Source organism: Vigna unguiculata, chromosome 1 (genome assembly GCF_004118075.2).
Source record: "Vigna unguiculata cultivar IT97K-499-35 chromosome 1, ASM411807v1, whole genome shotgun sequence".
Classification (NCBI taxonomy): domain Eukaryota; kingdom Viridiplantae; phylum Streptophyta; class Magnoliopsida; order Fabales; family Fabaceae; genus Vigna; species Vigna unguiculata.
The window spans coordinates 35,962,295-35,983,317 of NC_040279.1; the positions used below are offsets into that span (position 1 = coordinate 35,962,295).

The following is a 21,023-nucleotide window of genomic DNA, read 5'->3' on the forward strand; positions in this document are numbered from 1 at the left end:
TATTTGTTTAATGTATATTGATCCATGTGGATATCATATATAGCTACCTACATACTATCATATACCAAGTTCCCTCAAACTCACTCCAATCATTCATTTATACCATAATAAATATCATATTTTAACTCCCATATATTACATGCATGCCTTTTTTTTTTCTAATTTATATACCTGAAGTTTTAATAAAAGCATATTTATTTATATTAAAAATAGCACATGTCATGTATAAAAAATAAAGCATAATAAAAACTGCTTCTTTTATATTAATATACTCACACTAATGTGATTCTTAAATATTTTATACTTATAATAGACAAATGATAATAAATTTCACATTCAAAGTTAAACATTTTATTATAATTATACATATTTTTCTGTAGAACGATTTATTTGAGATGCCGGTAAACCTTAAATACGAATATTTCTTTTAGCAAAGCCTTTAATTTTAGTCAATCGTTTTCGATTGAATTAACATTTGCTAGAAAGGAGCTAATATATTGAGAAGTTGTTTGAATCGTTGTTAATTTTGAGTTTTTGTTTATTTTTAATTAGAATAAGTTTAAAGTTTTGTACATTTTGCTTCCGTTGCAAATGGTGAAGTAGAGACAACAATAAAACAAAATACCAATGACAAAAGTTAACTATAATACTTTTATATCTATACATGCCAATAAGGTGGTTCAAGAAGACTCATTAAGTCTCCATAGTACGAAAATATTGTAAGATTCGCTAAGAGTAAATATTCTCATATTTATCGTAATTATGGCAAACTTCACTAATTTAATTATGTTATGATATTCTTTAATACTATATTTACAGAATATTCAAATATTTAATATACAAGATATGTAGGTATGTTAAAACATAATTATTATTTAATTTAAGTAAGTTATTATATCACTAATGTTACTTGATATCATATTACTAATTTTATCACTTGGACTTCTAAGTCCAAAAGATCTTATCTTGAATGTTAGAGTCGTTTACAGGTGAATCTTTCCCTTTGCTTCAACCATTAATAATATCACGTTAAGATATATGAAAACCATTAAGAACTTGTCACATGTCCAAAGGGTTTGTCTCATGTTAAAAACAATTTCTTTGAATAAGAAGTAGGGGTCTCAAGTCGCTCAACTTATCATACGCATTGAATCAAGTCAGACTTCTTAATTTTTGTGATTTATAAATTTTTTAATATGATTCGATTAATCTAGAGTTAATTGGTTAAATAAATTGACTCGTTTATAAATCTTTGATTCGTGTAGTTTATTTTATATATTTAATACATTATAATTAAAGTTGATTGGCTTGGCTCATTTATTTATATTAATATAATTAAAACATTCATTTATTTCACCAAATATTATCATAAAAATAATTACTGAAAGCTAAAGTGTTATATGATTAGACAAACAAATAGATTAAGTATCTAGATTTATTCAAATGTTATTGAATAAACTTTAATGTTTAAAAACATCAAATTGACAAAAGTAATAAATAATTGTAATAAAAAAGTTACAAAAACATTGTAAAAAAATATAATTGTTATTTATGGATTACATGTTAATTAATTCACCTTGACTTGTATATTAAATGAGTTAAGTTGAGTTTGATTCACATTTAAAATATTGATTTTTCTTTTACTCCAACGCAATTTAAACTCGTGATAAAAGAGGTCGAAACCTATTTTGAATCTTGTAATCAAATGTTATTTGTTTTATAAAGCCTATAATCTATTATATTTTTTTCATTCTTTTTTATGATAAAATATTTATAATAAAATAAAATGATATTTATCGATAAATAATGAGAATAAAGAGAAGAGTAACATCATTAATTTTTCTAATTAGGTATATTGTATTTACAATCATATAAAATAAGAAAACTGTTTAGTGTTTTTATAGGTGAAAATTTAAGGAGTCCACTTCAACAACTCCATATTGTTATGTATAGAATCAGTCTTTATGTCAAAAACCTCACTAGCAAGACAGGGAGAAGAAGAAGTAGACAAACTTTAGAAAATATATGAAATTTTAAATTTACAAATAAATTAAGTAATTAAATGTTATAACAAAAATAGAGATGTTAGCAACAAATAAATAATGATGTCAACAATGCTCGACTACGAAGATGATTTTTTTTTTTATTAGCAGTAATAAATAAATTAATAAAAAAAGGCATTTGAGATGTCCTAACTTGTATACAAAGTAAAAATACATATATAAGAAAAAAAATGTATTATCATAGGCTTTTATGGACCATATGTCTCAATATATGGTATACTATCCTCTTACAAGATTTTAGATGTTTTGCCCATTTATATAAGAGTACATATCTTTGCCTTCTGTAGATTATATTGAACATGATTTTATATCTATTCTACCATATAAAGAGCACTACATAAGGTTGCTTTTTTAATTTTGTTTTAGATCATGTCTAAAAGTTTAACTATGCTAATCCAAACTTTTTCTCCCTATTCTTTTGGCCATTCCTAAATATAATGGTGTTTCTAAACTCTAAATACTTTTCATCACTATCGCTTATATAGCTTTCCAAATCATGTTGCCTTTTTCACTACTAAGATGATATTAAGTCTTTAAAGAGATGAAATAAGATAATCATTATGGTTGAAAAGGTTTTTACGATGGTTAAAGGAGTTTGTTTACCATAACTTTTAAATCGTCATTGAAATGACAATTGTTAAAATCTAATTGAAACAATGACAATTGAAATAATCGTCGTTAAAATCTCAACTCAAACCACAACGGTTTATAAAAACTGTTATTAAAAAGTGAATTAAGTAAAAAAATATAAAATTACACCATACTTATATAACGATAATTTGAGTTATAACTGCTGTGGAAAGTGGGTCTCTTTTATTTTAAATACACTTTTTACAATTTCATTTTACCGGTGTCCTGTCAGAAATTTTCATAAATAAAACCATTAGTTTAAAAGTTATAATTATCTAATCTTCCAAACAAAATAATAAAGATATTCATCTCCTTTATTTATTTTAATAGATTAACTTTCACCTCTTCTTTTATTAAATAAAATATAGATTTTTATTTATTAAAGATCTTTCATTTTTATACTTTTTATTTAAATTTTAGTTAGTATGATACTTTTAAATTGAATAAGAAAATTGAGTGGATGTGAGTATCATCTATAACAAATTTAAAGAGATATAAATTATATTTGTTAAAAATATAATAAAATTGAATGTCTAATTTAAAATGTTAAAAATATATAAATATAGTTAAGTGTAACATCCGTACAATCATTCCTAAATTTGTAAGTGTTTAAATTGTTTTTTTTTTTTAAACTTTATGGATTAAGTAATTATAAACATGATGATTTGAAAAATGTATCTTCTCAAATATTGCTATAGTTATTAAAAAAAGTTAAACCAATTATAGGACATCATCCTGTTTATTATGCATCAAATATATAAAATTAATTAGGTGACCTAAACTTCTCATGAAACAGCAGATGATGTAGTTTATCCAGCATGCATGTCACGTGTAAATCCATATATATATATATATATATATATATATATATATATATATATATATATGTATAATTCAGAAAGCTTCAAACAAATTGCCAAGCTTTTAGAAAGATAAATAAATACCATGTTGTCAACTATATGTGTAAAATATAAATAATTCTGTCGGAAGTTAATCCAACACAAAATTTAATCAAAATGTGATGACTAATAGAGTTCAATTAAAAGAAAAAGGACAAGAAATATTGAATGTATTTATAACTTTGGCAACTATTAATCTTCCATAAAGGTCACCTTTTGTAAAATTATTTCATTTCTTTCTATTTATTTAATTTTAATTTTTCGATTTCATTCTGTTTTCTATTAATTCAAATGAAATACATGTTTTTATTCACCCGCACAGTAACTATAAAGCACAACTTCGTCTGGTAAAACAACATATAATTGTTAATTTATGCTCTTATATTTATTAAAAATATCATTTAATACCCTTTATTTGTAATATCTTTATTTGTTACATAAAAAATATTTAGAAGAAAATGTTTAAACAGCAGTAAGAATAAACAGTATCAATAAACAGTATCAATAAAATAATTATATATATATATATATATATATATATATATATATATATATATATATATATACACACACATGTACTCTTCTAAAATACAATATTAAAAAATTGTGTTAAGTAACGGTTTTGAATTAATAATTAGCCTTTTTCAATTTAATATTACAGTTAAGGGTGACAAATTCGTTGAATATGACCGGATCTAAATATATGTAAATAAAATGTTGAATTTCGGGTTTAAACTTCGAAACTAAGTTAAATTTAGTTTTTCATTCTATTTAATCGTAACCCAAATCTAATTTAACCACAGCTGAAATATTCAGGTTAACTTAACTGCTTTAATAAGATGTAGTTGATCAGATTAATATCAAACAAAGTTTCCGAAAATAAGTGCTTGTTTCGAAAACTATTTTAAAAATAAAAAACAAAAATAATTAAGAGATAAGCAAAAGATGACAAATAAAAAAAAATGGTTATGGATCTCATTTATTTTCAAAATGGCCTCAAAAATATGGGTCGGGCCCAAACGTTTTGCTACAAAATTATGCGCCTACTTTCCGCAGTTCTGCTCAAAATTATCATCCAAAGTGATAGATTAAGATAATTAATAAAATTAATATCTAATTAAGTTTAAAGTCTTTTATAAATTCAAGTATTATTAATTAATCTTTTATTGATATTTAAAAAATTTATGTTTTTAATTATTTTTTTTGACATAAATGGGTTCTTTTAAAAAATGGGTAACTTTGACTTATTTCTTTAAAAGAATAGGACAGTAATAAATTGCACTACAAGAATAAAGTTGTGTGTACCCAACAAAACTTTTATATTGAAGTTATTACGTACGAGGACAATTTTTTCACAAAATAATCAAAAGTGAATTGTCATTATAAATATCGACCTATGCATAAATTAATGTCGTCGTGAGTCGTAGTAATTTTCATTTTTTTATTTTTATTTTAGAGAAGTCATTATCGACCATGACTTCTCTGTTATTTTTCTTATAACATTTTTATATTTTAATTTTTATATATGTATTTTTTTTAATGAATTTTATTAAAAAGACATTGAATAAAATTTTATTAAAAATTTGAAATTTTAAAACTTAATATTTTAAATAAATTTCTTAGCAAGTGACGAAAGACTTCTCAGCAAACATCATATATTTTTGAGTAAATGATTAAGAATCTCTTAGCAAGTGATATCTAATATATTTTTACACTTATTTGACATCCAAAATTTTTGTACACTCTTCTAACAACATCTTTCACTATTTTTCATCTTTAAAACAATTTTTTACACCATTTTAACAACACCCATATGTTGTCACCCATTCTGACATCTCTACCCACAAGTTACCATTAGTTAATTTTATAAGTAATTTTTTAAAGATTAAACAGTAAAAATAAAGTTATAAATGAAAAAATATTAATAAATAAATTATTTAAAACTTTAGTTTTATATATTTTTTTATTCAGACATATAAATCTAAAGCTATCTTTAAAGAATTAACTTTATAAAACTAAATATATTATTAACATTATTATTTTTAGTGTGATTTAATTTGAAGGATATATTTGAAAGACATTTATGACAACACCAAATATAATAATGTGGTATACACGAAATGGTGCCAAATACTACCCAAGTCCAATGTAAGTTTTGGTTGAATTGTGATTGTGGGCGCTACTCACTCCTCCCATGTGCCATGATCTATAAATTACGTGTAGTGGGGTATGCCTTCATGTGCTTTATCCTCTTAATTCCTATTCCCATACACGTTCAAACATTCACCAAATCACTTATGCCTTCTTTGCTTCTCAGAATAACATCAAACACTTGAACCATGTCTTTTTTTACATCAATTTATAGGTTTAATGTGTTTAAATGTATCCTTGCCATCTTAGTATTTTTAACTTAGCTTAAACAATAAAAATACTTTTTCATACATTAACCACTATCATTTTTTATTTTTTTTTATAATTAGACAGGACATTTATTAGTCTTTAATTTCTGAAGTGGTTTTTTGTTATACAAATAGCAAAATGCCAAACGTATAAGATACACAAAATTATAATTCCACAGCTGTATTCGAAGAAAGTTCCTAACTCATTTGCTTACAGATAAATCTCATATTCGTCAACTATATGCAAAGTCTTCACTCCCCTGCCCACGCCAAATTTAATGTAATCAATGACAACCCTCTTACAAGGACAGGTTTCAGATACCAAGCATTAGTAAGCTACATAAATAACTCGTCTCTCTAAATTTGGCTCTGGTAAAAACCTCTGGTCTCTATATATGTACATACACTGTAATTACTGCAAATCCTTGTCATTGAATTTTAAGTTGTGCCTAAACTGTGGCAACAATTTTATTACAGAACTTTCATTAGGATGCTCAGAGACAGACAGCCTTAAGCAAACAATTAATATAGGTTAAAAGGACCTCGTACATGTGCAAACAGGTAACTTTTAATAAGAAAACCATGAAGAAATGAAAAAGGAGAACACTGAAGAGGTGTGACATAGGAGTGAGAAGCAGATTCCACGTAGTGCAGCGTGGAAACAAAATTCCACCGTAGCCGTTGTGCCAAGTTTTGATTTAATTGTTAAATTCCATGGCCGTGGAAGTCAAATCTCACTTCCCCTTTTCCCGTTAGGTGCCACTCACGGTCTCAAACTCTCATCTCACTGCCACTGCATTTAAAAACAACTTCATTCATTCCATTCTATCGTTCTATCTTGGCTTCACCACCCAATGGCTCTACCTTACATTATTCTCTTATCTCTAACTCTCATATCTCACACGGCACTCACTTCCTCCACCAACACCAACACCATCACTCTCCCGCTATCGCCTCTACTCACCAAACCCCAATCCTCCGATTCTTTCCATGCTCTCAAACTCGCCGCTTCAGCTTCTCTAACCCGGGCCCACCACCTCAAACACCGCAAAAATGCTCCCTCCGTCGCCACAACCCAAGTCTACCCGAAAAGCTACGGTGGCTACTCCATAGATCTCAACTTCGGAACCCCACCCCAAACCTCCCCCTTCGTTCTCGACACAGGAAGTAGCCTCGTCTGGTTCCCCTGCACCCCCCGCTACACCTGCTCCCACTGTCTCTTCCCAAACATCGACCCCACCAAAATCCACACCTTCATTCCCAAAAATTCCTCCACCGCCAAACTCGTAGGTTGCACGAACCCCAAATGCGGTTACCTCTTCGGCTCCGACCTTCAATCTCGCTGCCCCAATGCCAACCCAATTCTAAAAATTGTTCCATCACTTGTCCCCTTACATTATCGAATACGGCTTGGGCTCCACCGCCGGCTTTTTACTCCTCGACAATCTCAACTTCCCTTCAAAAATCGTTCCCCAATTTCTCGTCGGTTGCTCCATCCTCTCCATCCGCCAACCCTCCGGCATCGCCGGCTTCGGTCGCGGCCAAGAGTCTCTCCCTTCACAAATGGCCCTCAAGAGATTCTCTTACTGCTTACTCTCCCACAGCTTCGACGACTCCACGGAAAACAGTGACCTCGTTTTACAAATCAGCTCCACCGGCGACACCAAAACCAGCGGCCTCAGATACACGCCGTTTCACCCCAACCCTTCTGCCAGCAACCCCGCCTTCCTGGAATATTACTATCTCAGCCTCCGCAAGGTCATTGTCGGCGGCAAGAACGTTAAGATTCCGTTTAGCTTTTTGGACCCCGGCTCTGACGGTCACGGCGGCACCATCGTGGACTCTGGATCCACCTTCACTTTCATGGAACGGCCCGTTTATGATTTGGTGGCCCAAGAGTTTGTGAAGCAGCTGGGGAATTATTCCAGGGCGGAGGACGTTGAGGCTCAATCTGGGTTGGGTCCCTGTTTTAATACTTCCGGCGCCAAGACCGTGAATTTCCCGGAGTTTACTTTTCAGTTCAAAGGCGGCGCAAAAATGACGCTGCCGGTGGAAAATTATTTCTCCTTAATCGACGATTCGGAGGTGGTGTGTCTGACCGTTGTCTCCGACGGTGGAGCCGGTCCGGCGATGATGTCCGGTCCCGCCATCATTTTGGGGAACTATCAGCAGCAAAATTTCCTCATTGAATATGATTTGGAGAATGAGAGGTTCGGGTTCGGCCCTCAGAGTTGCAAAAGGAAAAGTTAGTGTAGTAACTGTAAATTAACGTGTTATTTTTATTTATTTGTGGTTGGGTTAATATGCAGCAAAATAACTATTCATTTTTTTTACTGCGTGATTGCAGTATGAATGCTTACAATGATTTTAAATAAATCGATAATATTACGATGATTAGTTGATGAAATGCATAAGAGTGAGCTTGTAACACATGTTTGGTTGGTTTCATGTGCAATATTTATTCGTGAGTTTTAGGTAAAGGAGCGTTTTGAGAGTGTGATGGATTCCTTTCCATGGTGTTTCGTAAATTGTCTTTCATGTGAGGGGAGGAAAGGTTAAGGTAAAGTGTTGGGTACTTTATTCTTGCATTATTTGCGGTTCTTGTTTGTCTTCTAGCCAGCACACCGATAAGGAGCCTTGTTTGCTATTTCGTACAACTATGCCAAAGCGGTGTATAGTATTTTGTTGATCATCACCGACAGAGTAACAGTTAAATCCCAAGCCATTAAGTGGTCTTAGTTATTTTCTTTCATAAGATCACAGTGACCAAACTTTATTGTTTTATTTTAACTTACTCTAAGTGCTTACCAATTATGGATACGGGGCGAATATGCATACTGATTAGGAATACAACAGAACGGTAGGATACGTAATAGTTGCTCCATATTTTAACTTTTGAATAAATATTCACCTATATTCATATTCATGCAGATATTATATTTATTATGTGTGTATTACATATATTTTTTTTAATATTTACGAGTACTCGTATATATTTATGAAAGAAATTTTAATATTTAACAATAAATTTTAAACGTAAAATAAAATAAAAATATAATACATAATATTTATAAAGTTCAAAAAAAGTTAAATAACTCATTTAAATAATATTGAATGATTTTTTACAAATAAATAGAGATTTTGTAAAATCAATTGATAAAAAATAACACATTCAAAATTAATGTGTTAGTGTTTTAATATTTTTTTTAATTTAAATTAGAGTATAACAGTTACGAGTATCCACATGTACAGATATTATAATATTCGTATTCGCCCTGTTAACATACTCGTATCCGTTATCTACGGATATTCATTTTTTGTTGTAGATTTTATCGACAGATATCCACGAATATGAATTTTTTTGACATATAATACCAACACATAATATCAAACCATTATATAAATAATACATACCGCATTCAATTAAAATTGAACGGAGTGATGAGGATAAGTGAAATAGCGAAACGGATAATATCTTATCTTCTTTTTTTGGTTAAGAAGCAAGGCATTGTAGTTTCACTAAACTGATAATGAAGATGAATGTGAGACAATAAAAATGAGGACCACGTGAAAGGAGAAGGTATTTCTTTGTCCATAACGGTGAGGATCAACAATCAAAACAAAATTCGAAGATATGTACCAATTTGAATTTATTTTTTATTTTGATAGAAAGTTTTAGTTTTAATATAGAGTACAAAAGTAGGTTTAAGTACCATTTTCTTTAATGGACTGTGTATACTTAACTACCCGTCTCAAATCTTAACATCTCTATGGATTCATTTTATCATGCCTACTAAATTAAAAAAAAAATAGTATATAATTTTTTAAGGAACATAGCATATCGTTAATAATAAATTGGTAAAAAAACGCATGTTACATAATTAGTCACTGTTTACGCAACAACAAAATTAAATTTAGGATTTGGTTTTTGATTGGAAGTAACCAGAACGTGAGTTGACGTGAGAAGTGAGGTTTTGAATCTGAACTTCTTGTGCGAGAAAGATGGGAAATTGGTTGCAATTTGCTTCGAAGAGATTAATTACCCAAAATATAGGGTAGATAAAAGATGTGAACAGCACATAACTTTCAGAAGGGATGATGAGTTGTTAAAGAAACTAAACAAAAATAAAATGAGTGAAAAGGTTGGAATGTTGATGGGATTGACCAAAGACGTTGATGCTTATTGCGTTGTAGGTCACCCATTAGCAAAAGTGAGAGGCACATGATGCATCTATGAATGGGATTGTCTTTATTTGTCTCAGTATTGATTAGGTTCATGAATTCCCCTTTGTGTGCGTTGTTCAGTCCAGGTACCAACTGCGAAAATAAACAACAAAAGTTGCTCTGCTTTTTCCTTCAACTAAATACATCTATTTTTATAATCCTTCAATTATACAAAAAAGAGTTTTTTGCTTCTCACACTCAACATAATTCCAGAAAATTGATGGTGAAACAAACATGGTATTAGTTATATGTAACAAGGTAAGCCGCGTTCGTCACAAGTTACCAGAACAAATGGAAATGGTGCGCACGCATTCAGACGTAAGGTACAAAACATAATGTGTCGTGTTTTCATTGAAATTAACGAAACCCGAAATGTGGCATTGAGAATGCTACGTAACGAAAGTACCAATCCTTGTTGTTCTTATTTACAACTACCGGTACATGCGGTAGTAGTTAGTTGTTGACTCTTCCTGGTTAATTTCGTAAAAGGTGTAGATCGAAACATGGGGGAGCCAATAATGTTAAAAGTAAGTTTTTTCTTTTTGTTTTTTTTAATCAGCATGGTAATGCTAAGAATCTAGATCCGTGTAAATGGTAAAGAAATGAAAGAGAATATTAGAAAGGGAAATGGTAACAAAGTTTGTGTTTCACCAACTTTGACAAACAATATTTTTTATAAAAAAAATCCTAAAATTTTATTATTTTACTTTCATAAAAAAATAAAAAAAATACTCTATTAATAGCTTTATCAAAAAATTATTTGTCAAAAATTAATTTTTTATTAAAAATAGACCAAACAAGTCAACCAGGAAGGAAAAATAAAATGTCATATGAAAGAGAAAAGATGGTTGGTTTTACTTTAGCGTCATCACCATGTGCATGTGATGTGAGGATGTCCGTGTCTTCTCCTTGTCCCAGCCTACAACGCTATAATTCATTTTTGGTTTCTTCTAACCTAATTCACTGTTTTTTCGATTTTCTTTTTCACGAATAACTAACTACTTTAAAAAGTAAAAAAAGAATAAAGTAAAACTTATTTATGTATAATTTAATTAATAATTTTTTTATTTGTACTAATTCTATGTAATAATTTTATTTTAGTTTGTGTAAAAATTTACTACTTTTTTTTCTTTTCCTAAATGTGACGTATTCAAATAAACTAAGAGGTCAAATTGATAATTAATTTGAGGTGGATATTTTTTCAATTTTCTTTTAGATTTATTGCTAAACTAATTCAATTAATTGAGTTTGGCAATCACACCCCTATTAAATGAAGAGAAAAATAGAAAGTTATAACAAATCATCTTAAAAGTAAAAATTATTAGATCAAACCTTCGTTATTGACTATTGAGACATAAATTAGTATTCAGAGCAACTATTTATGTTTAATGATATAGCACTCCAAACATTAGGATTTAACTGCAACAGAATGCACTTACCCCACCACATAATAATTGACACCTTTTTCAACAAAAACATAACTACACAAAGATAAAACCTATGAAGTTAAATAACATAAAATTGTAGAATTATACACAGTATATTTTTCCAAAATAATATAAGATAAAAAATTTCTCTCCTTGAAAATGCTAAACGTTAATATATTATCTAACTAAGGAAATCGAAAATAAATATATATTAAAAAATATTAGTTACTTATTATGATCTTAATGCGCAAATATGTATAAATATTATCGTTTTCATGAGACAAAGAAGCTTTTAGATTTTGAATAAATAACTGTCATATTAAACTCTCAAGAATTTTAATATATATTTTTATTTTCAGTGCTAATGTGATAGTATTCCAAATGTTCAATAGAATCAAATACTGTTTTAGCTGGCGGTCTATCATGTTATGGGTTCAGCCCAAAACCTAAAGGAGTAAAGGATATCTTTTTAGGCATCCCCTTTTTTTCTTCCTGCACCACTGGAAAACTTTGAATTCCCAAACTATCCCCATTAAAATATAATAAAAATTCTTGCACCTTTTTTTTTCTAATTTCTTCGTAATGGATATTCTGAATTTGGATCTGAAAATATTTTTCAGAAAATCCAATCCAAAATATTATATATATATATATTTGAAAGATATTTTTGAAACACTTATATAAGAATATAAAAATATTTTCTAAAATGAATATCTCTTTTTGAATTCAAAAATATCTTTCAAAACATTTATTTCGAAAAATACTTTTATATTTTAGAATAGGTATTTTGGAAAGTATTTGCAAATTCAAAAATACCTTCTAAAATATTTATTTCGAAATATTTATAAAAAAATCTTGTCAAAATGGTATTTTCGAAAAGTATATGTTATATATGTGTCTTTAGAATGTAAAAGCTTTCATTAATTTAGATATCAATTTTATAAATTAAAAATTTAATATTTGAGTATATAATGTATTATAATGTTAGAAAGTTTAGTTTTTAAGGAAATTATTTTTGACAATCTATATTTTTTATATATCCATTTAACAACTTTAAATAGTAATAAAATATTATATTAAGCTATTTAGTTAAAATATAAAATAAATTATAGAATAAAAAAAGGAAAAATGATGTGAAATGGTAGAATAAAATTTGAAAAATGTGAAGATATCACTTTCCAAACGAAAACTATGAGGAGCAGGATCACCAAAAGTCCAACACTACCAACCCGAGGTATAAAAAACCAAAAACATGATAGATTAGAGTAGAAAAATTATATTATAAAAATTAAATTTTAACAATTTTCTTTTAGATCTGAATTGTCATATTTTTTAAGTGACTTTCTATTTTTTTTATTTTTTTCATTTTTCTATATTTTAAAATTACTCAAAGTATCATTATCAATTAGAGTAACAGTATTGTCGACAAGGTCAGCCACCATCTCCATCAACGATCATAATTTCCTACACTAAATACAACTCTGTTGACGGAAACACTGATTAAATCCAATGATGGACTATCATAACGACAAAAACCTACAAAGCATATCAGAGTTTATTTTCTTTGCCCTGCTTAATTTCCACACACAAGTGTCGTCCTTATTACACTGTCATAAAAGAAAAACTAGGGAACAGATATAGACTTCGCATGGCGTACAAAAGTCATTTATTTTGAGATGTCTTATTACCCATGCAAAAATTATTAATAAATAATTTTATTTTATTTTTCTCAAACTGTACAATTTAGATTTGGTGAAACAAACAATATTACGTCATATAAATCTTGTCATTTTGTGGGCATGCCCATACGATCGATGAAAGTGACACCAAACATGTTGATTTGTTACGACCCATTTAATCTATACAAGGGAGAAAATGAAGTAGTTTGTTAGCATATACATCACATAGCAATTCCGTTTTCGATGCTATCAGTTTTGTCAACTTGAAATTTCGATACTGCATAACTGATTAAGGTATGTATTCGATGAATAATGTCGTCCTTGTTTGTTCTATACTAAGTAAATTCGTTCGTTTATTTTTAGAAAGTTTTACTTTATTTGCAAATGAATGTACTAGAAATAATACAAAAAAAGTATCTTGAAATAACTAATCCAAAGACTCCTGAGCTAGTGTTAAGTCGTTTTTAACAATGTTCCTACATCTAATCCTATATAACTTTGTACTAACTAACATTTGAGCACTAAACATTTTTATATGGACTCTGATATCTTAATTTCTGTTGTGAATGTTGACTTTTGGTATAACTTAATGTGAAGCCGTCAAATCAATTAATATATTTTTTAAGAAAGGTTTAAACTATTGATCAATCTTCACCTCGTTTTAGACTTATTAATTAAGATATGAAATTTTATTGTAACGCATCAGATTTTTAGCTGGCATTTATTTTGTTTCTCTTCTGGCGTTCTCATCCTGTCTTTGCATCATCTCCGTCAACACGATGAGGTATTCTAAAGCTGGAACCTCCCTTTCAATCCCAATATATTGTAGAATTTAAAGAGATTTCTTAAATCAGAACATTACAATAAAAGTTGTTTTTACGTGAGTTTTGAGTTGTCTTAAATCAAGATATATAATCTTTAATGTTTTTCTATCATTCAATTGATTAATCTCCTCATTACTAATCAGGACAAATAATTATCAATTAAGTGGGCCTTAAATAATTCGGCCAATATTTATAAGTCCACTTCATTTTTCATAAAGAATTATGGCGAAAACCTAACTAAAACTTCACCATCTTTCTCTAATTCCACTGATATTTTTCCGTAGTTTTTCAAAGGCATTACGTTTTCTGTTTGGGTACGCGTAAATCTGAGAGGTAGATTTATATTACGTCGCAAGCAGGCAACTTTAAAAAAAGCGTAACTAGGGTATTTGAATTGTAAATGTCAGAATTGTTTAAAAGGGATTTTGTTAGCGGAAGAAAAAATTGTCACGTCTATATTTAATTTTTCTTTTTTGAATGATTAATGTAGTAGATTTTTAACGAAAAAAAGTATTGGAAGAGCGACAGAAAATAGAAATTTATTTATTAACATATAACATAAGTGTGAATAAAGAATAAACCAAAAATCCCCTCGGCCGAACGGAGGTAGAGGATACAGATACATACAATGAAGTATACATGCAGTATAATAATAATAGTATCTCTGAACTCAAGTACAAGAGGTACGACTGTGTCCAAAACTAACAAATAAAAAATATATGAAAAAGCCACAAATGACGTAAAAACAGGTCGGGTCGGGTCGGGTGGGTGTAAGAACCCGAATCGATCAGCGATCCCAGTCGCACTTGGTGGTTTGAAAGGCGGTGGCGGTTCCCTTGAAAGGCACGCGCAAGTCGCAGCTAACTTTGGGCTTGAGTGTCTTGGTCTTGAAAGCGCCCAACTTGAACCTCACCCTCAGGTACATCTTCACATCGATCTCATACAACCCGGTGGAGTTCTCCTTGCTCAATTCGGCGCTCTGGTCAGCGTCCAAAGCCATCACTTGGTTCCCCTTGAAGACGGGGTTCAGCACGTTCGTGGTCTTGTGCCCCTGGTAGAAGGGATTGGGGTACTGGGAGTTGAACCTGGCGTCGTGGAACAATGCACGCGCCTCGATGAAGTCGTAGTAGATACCCAGCCTCTTGTTAGGGTTGCGCACTGTGATGTTCAGGGCAAGATCGTAGTGGAGGGTGTTGTTGGAGTAGTTGAACTCCGTGAGGGTGGCGTCAGTGACGTGGAATTTCACCATGTTGGGACGGACTATGAGCCAGAAGATGAACACGGCGATGGCCACGATGATGATCAGCGTGAAAATCACCTTGAAGATGAGGCTGAAGATGCAGCTGAAGAGGCAGCCGCAGCAGCAGCCAAGCCCGCCGCCGCGCCCTGGGCGGTTGTAGGACTTCTGCGGCGGAATAGCGGGGCCGTAGTAGGCTCCGTTCAACTGCGACATGGTCGAATGTTATGAGCGAGGGACGAAAACAATAACGGTGGGAAAAGAATATGAATAAGCAAAGGATGAAGAGATGGAGTGGAAGATTTGTAGCTCCTGGTGTGTGGATTTATAACTAACTGTGAGTGGTGTGGGGTTGGGGAATTTGAAAAGCGCGTGATCCTCTACAAAGCTTAACCGGCCACCAAACTATGTGCAATCGGAGTTAATTGTTAATTTATTGTATTACTTTTTTTAATGTTAGTTTTTTCATCATTTGATTCATATTATTTATTGTATATTTATCTTCTCTTTCTTTGAATTTTTGTCCCTATAAGGAAATTATAATAGCGCAGTTTTTTTTACGAAAATATTTAAATAAATGGTGGTGGAGGTGAGAACTCGGGGTGAAGCGTAATAGCGGTGGTTCGTTTCAACGCGGTTGCTTTTCCAAGGTATGAACTTGTGCGAGCATGGCGTGTGCGTTTGAAACTGAAATTCGCGTTTTCACTGTTCCATTCGTCGAAACTTCCGAGTTCCTGCTTCCAAAGTCATTGACTCTTTCATGGATTCCTTTTCATGTTCTCCAAACTCTACCTCTGCCTTGTTTTTATTAATAATAAATATTAGTCACGGTTTTCTTGTATCATGATAATTGTCCTTTCAAATTTTTCATTTTTTGGATTTTCAAAATTACTAGATATATTTACTTTTAATTTAATAAAATATTTATAGTAATTACTAATATACATTTCGTAGACACTTAATATACAATTCATATTCTTTCTAAAGCATTTTCTTAAAATATTTAAAAGAAGTTAAAGCGTCTAACTTCTCCACTAGAAAATATGTCCCATTTTTTCTACTATAATCATCGATGAATAGCACAATATTCCTCGTGTAGCACACTTTATAGATTAGTTCAACATACTCTAAATTCATTTTGAACATGACATATTTTTTGCCACAATTTATGTTAACAGACCAACTAGGAAAATTAACTTTGTATCAATAGTTTCTATATACTTTGCAATATACTAGTATATATATTTCATGTCAGTCTTTGTCATATATGCGGAAATTTAATTTTCAGTTGCACCAATCGTTTTGTAGTAAATAATATATATAACGCGCATAAGTTTTATATTGAGAGATAGTCTCCGTCTCCCTCGCCTTTTCGATTTCTTTTATCAAACACCAATACCAATATTTTATATGTAAGCATTTAGCTTTTAAATTTTTAGGGGTTATTTAATTAAATATTAAAAATTCCAATAATTAAACATGAGTTCTAAACTAAAGTCATGATACTTTTCTTTTTCTAATTTGTGATCAATGGATAATCTATCTTTGTGTTAAATATACTACAACAAAAACGACTTTAGACAACGACATAAAATTATGATATAAATTATAAAAACCGTGGTCTAAAGATTAGACCACAATTTTTTAGGCGTGGTATAGGTGAGTGTAGTTATAGGTAATAGACAACGGTTTTTAGTATGACAATATTTTTAAAACCGTTGTTTAAAATTCTTACAATAGACAACAATTTTACATGTTGATTTTATACCTTACCTATGTTTTTAGACCACATTTTTACTAGTTTTGCCCATATAGATTAAAGCAACAATTATATAATCATGAACTTTCATGATATTTATACATCATTTATAAAAATGTTATTTATTATATGTTTAGGCTACATTTATTTAGTCATTGTCTATTTTAGTGTGGTCTAAACTATAAATTGTTGTAGTAATTAGATTGGTTATTATTAATAAAACCAAACGCATGTCACACCTTCTCCATTATTTTTATCTGGATAATGTTATCTATCGAAAAACAGAAGAAAAAGTATCCATTTGAATATGATTTGTTGATAAGTTATGTTCTTATATATTGGTGTGATTTTCAAGTACCATCTGTATCGTGAATTTTATTATTATTTAAAATTGTAATTCTTTGAATTGAGGATTCTAACTATTGTTCCCCTCTTAAGTAGAAGAGTGTTTTCTTTTTGTTAGAGCTATTTGGAAGAGTTTTTTCTTCTTTTTTTTAAAATATTTTTAGTCTATTTTTTTAATCTATAAATGTTTGTGGTTCTTAAAGCTATCCAATAAAGTTATATAAATTAGTCACTTAAAGGTTTTTGAAGTTGTTTGAGTAATCACTTTCTCACACGAAAAGTCTATTAATCTCCTACGAAAAAAGTATCACGGTACATCGAAATATACCTTCTTTATAACTTGTTAAGTTAGGTATGCAACTTTTTTCTCAGGAGCAAATGATAAAATGGAAAGTTGGTGTTAAATAATTAATTATTGATGTTGGTTTCAGCAAAAACAACTGTTTCAAATAAAAAGAAATTTCAGAATATCAGCCATTCTTCAGCAGCCTACTGGTTATAATTTTCATCTGTGTCATTTTATTGTTGACAAATATTTTCTTTCTATTTTATTTTGTTTTGTTATTGCGAGATATTTTTAGTGATGAATCTAAAACTCTGAATCAGAGAAGATAATTAAAAAATATTTTGGATTTCAATCTAACAATTTTTTAAAATAAAATAAAGAAAAATTAGAGAAAGAAATATATAAAATTAAGAGGACAAAATATATATTTTTCAGATATTTAGTAATAATTTTAATAAAATCAGTCAATAAATATTCTGTTAAAATTGATGATAGGTGGGATACTGTTATTAACACTTTATATTGTATGCACATATACAACAAATAATTAACATCACTGCTTAATTTTTCATTAACAATTAAAATTGTTGGACTTTTTATCTCTTTGAAGGATTTAAATCCAACATTAAAATGGTCACCAGAATTATAATCTCGTCATATTTGCCCAAATTGCAATAACCTCTAGCCCATTCTAATTTCCTTAATTATGATATGTGGATTTTCTAAAGTATAATACTAACACGATATTTGTATACATATGAAAGCACTAACACGATATTAGTATAAATATGTAAGCTAATGGTACGTTTACATGAGAGAAAAGAAAAATAATTAAAATTTTATGCTAATTTTCTATTAAAAGAAAGTTGAAAACAGACCAAATGAATCCCTATAAACAAAAATTAAAATTTTTACTAACTTCTTCAACTCAAATTTAAAACTTTTCCTTCCTTGTTTTTTCTGTCCGCACATATCACATCACATAACCGAAGCAGAGAGAAATTTTCACTCTTTTCAGGATTTCCTTGAATGACTCCAAGATATTTCTTAAGCTTGCTAAGTTGTTCTAGAATGTTATGAAAATGTGGGCATAGACTTTAAATACACAAGACAATTCTACAGGACAAATAAATAAAATAAATATTATTTCAAGAAAACGTATACATTACAGGAAATAGTCAAAGAATGGACAAAATAATGACAAAAGCCACAGAAATGATAATTAAAATAGAAAATAATGGTAAAGAAAGAAAAACCGAAAATCAATGGAAATAGAACATGTAATCTAGTAATCGACGTCGCACTTGGTGGTCTGAAACGAAGTTCCAGAGCCATTGTTAGCGAAGGGAACCTTGATGTGACATTTGACCTTGGGTTTCAAAGTTCTGGATTTGACATCCCCGAGTCTGTATCGAACCCTGAAGTTGAGCCTCACATAGATGTCGTAAACGCCATCACTTTTGTCCTGGTTCAACTGAGACACTTGTTCATTGTCTAGTATGACCACCTTCTCACCTGAGAAAACAGCGCTCATGAGGCTGCTGCTCTTCGTGTACTGCCGGAACGAGTTCATGTGCGTTATGACATCGTAATTGGAGAATCTGGCATCCTCGTAGAATGCTAATGCCTCCACTTTGTCGTAGTAGATGTTGAGTTTTTGTTGGGGTTGCGTGCGGTGAAGTTGAGGACCATGTTGTAGTTGAGTGTGCTGTTGTCGGCGTTGTAGTCGAATTGGGTTAGGTCGGCTTCCGTGACATGGAACCTGAAGGAGCGGGGTTGAACAACCAGCCAGAATATGAGGATTGCGAGGCCAATGAGAACGATGAGTACAACCAGAATCTTCCACAAGATTCCGAAGAGGCAGCAACAGCAGCCTCTTTCGCGATGAGGGCGGTAGCGTGGTGGTTCCGCCGGGGGAATGGCGGGACCGTAATAAGCACCATTCAAGTGGGGTTGCTTATCGGCCATGCTTGGTGAATATAGATTGATAAATGAATGAACAGAAAAATGTAACAGGGGTTTGGTATGGAGAAGGTGGTGAATTGTGAGATAGAGAGAAGGGAGAGGTGTGTTATATAGAAAGGAAAGGCATTGAAGATTCTACGGGAAGAACGCGGTTGTGAGTATTTGTCCGTGTTGGTTATTTCTGCATTTGGCTTTTCAATTTCTTTTAACGAAAGGAGTCGAAAAACAGCGTATTGTATTGACCGGTAGTTTGATTTAGATTGGCCGCGACAACCACGAAGAACATTCTCAGCAAGAAATAACTTTTGTAATTGTTGTCCCTGTTAGTTATTGGTTGTAGGGATCATTGTAGTTATCCCAAACCATCACGCTTGATATTGTCACTGTGATTGCGTAATAATTTGATGTGATGTGATGTAACAACATAACTAAATAATAATTTGAGAAGGGATAAGTGGGATAAAAGTTCCTTCACTTTCAATAATGTGTGAGCAACATCAATAAGAATTTATAAGGAAAATTTTAAGGAGAAAGGACATAAAGATTTGTAACCTAAACAATTATCTAATTACTAGTTGTCCAAATTAAAGAAATAAATTCACTATAATAATAAGTGGGTATGAATTTCCTTCAAGTGTACAAACATTATATATATAATCAAGTCACGAAAGCTCAAAATGAAAAAGAAGATTAAAAACAAGAAATTAAAATCTATCCTATATGAATACACATTTCTTCCTCAAAACATTTCAACACGAGTTAAAAATCGAAAACAAATAACTTATGAACCTATTTGCAAACATCCCATTTCATTTCACTTTTGTCTCACATTTCTCTTCCACATCATGATGATCTAAGATGAATTTTACTTCGTTGAAACTTAAATGTATCTTGATTTCTTGTTTTGGATGTGATTTTCTAACGTTTTGAACCAAATGGTTTCTGAGTTTTTGGTTTCTCAAGGCTCCAAGACTCCCTTTTAAGCAGCGGCAACGACGACAAAGGCCACCTCCAACGGCAGCGATGATCAACTAAGGTGAGTTGGGTTTTATTGATCTCAAATGTATGTTACCTTGTGGATGTTTTGACCGAATAGTATTATGTAACTGTGAGTTTTCAAGACTCCAAAGGGACAGCACAACGTCTGCTTTAGGCCACTTTTCCGGCGGCAGTGAGGAGACTCTAAAACTACCTCCAATTTCGTTCAAAGCCTGACATTTGTGTCTTGATTGCATGATTATTGAGTTTCTCATTATTAATTTTTTATGTTACACAAATTTTTTAGC

At 30.7% G+C, this 21,023-nt stretch overlaps 2 protein-coding genes and 1 pseudogene across 2 annotated transcripts; 1 reads left to right on the forward strand and 2 right to left on the reverse strand.

Moving 5' to 3' along the window:
• Positions 1-6,821: 6,821 nt before the first annotated feature.
• LOC114193085 (probable aspartyl protease At4g16563) lies at positions 6,822-8,421 on the forward strand. The gene is given in 3 exon segments (XM_028082785.1): positions 6,822-7,350; positions 7,353-7,376; positions 7,379-8,421. Coding segments are annotated over 3 exon segments (1,392 nt in total). The 5' UTR covers positions 6,822-6,845; the 3' UTR covers positions 8,242-8,421.
• Positions 8,422-14,665: 6,244 nt separating this feature from the next.
• LOC114196040 (NDR1/HIN1-like protein 3) lies at positions 14,666-15,736 on the reverse strand. The gene has a single exon (XM_028086575.1). The coding sequence runs from the start codon at positions 15,596-15,598 to the stop codon at positions 14,933-14,935; it is 666 nt and encodes a 221-aa protein (XP_027942376.1). The 5' UTR covers positions 15,599-15,736; the 3' UTR covers positions 14,666-14,932.
• Positions 15,737-18,889: 3,153 nt separating this feature from the next.
• On the reverse strand, positions 18,890-19,832 carry LOC114176756 (annotated as a pseudogene).
• Between the last annotated feature and the right edge of the window lie 1,191 nt (positions 19,833-21,023).

Excerpts from the sequence above, each read along its gene's own strand:
- LOC114196040 (XM_028086575.1), bottom strand. The coding sequence starts at position 15,598 with ATGTCGCAGTTGAACGGAGCCTACTACGGCCCCGCTATTCCGCCGCAG.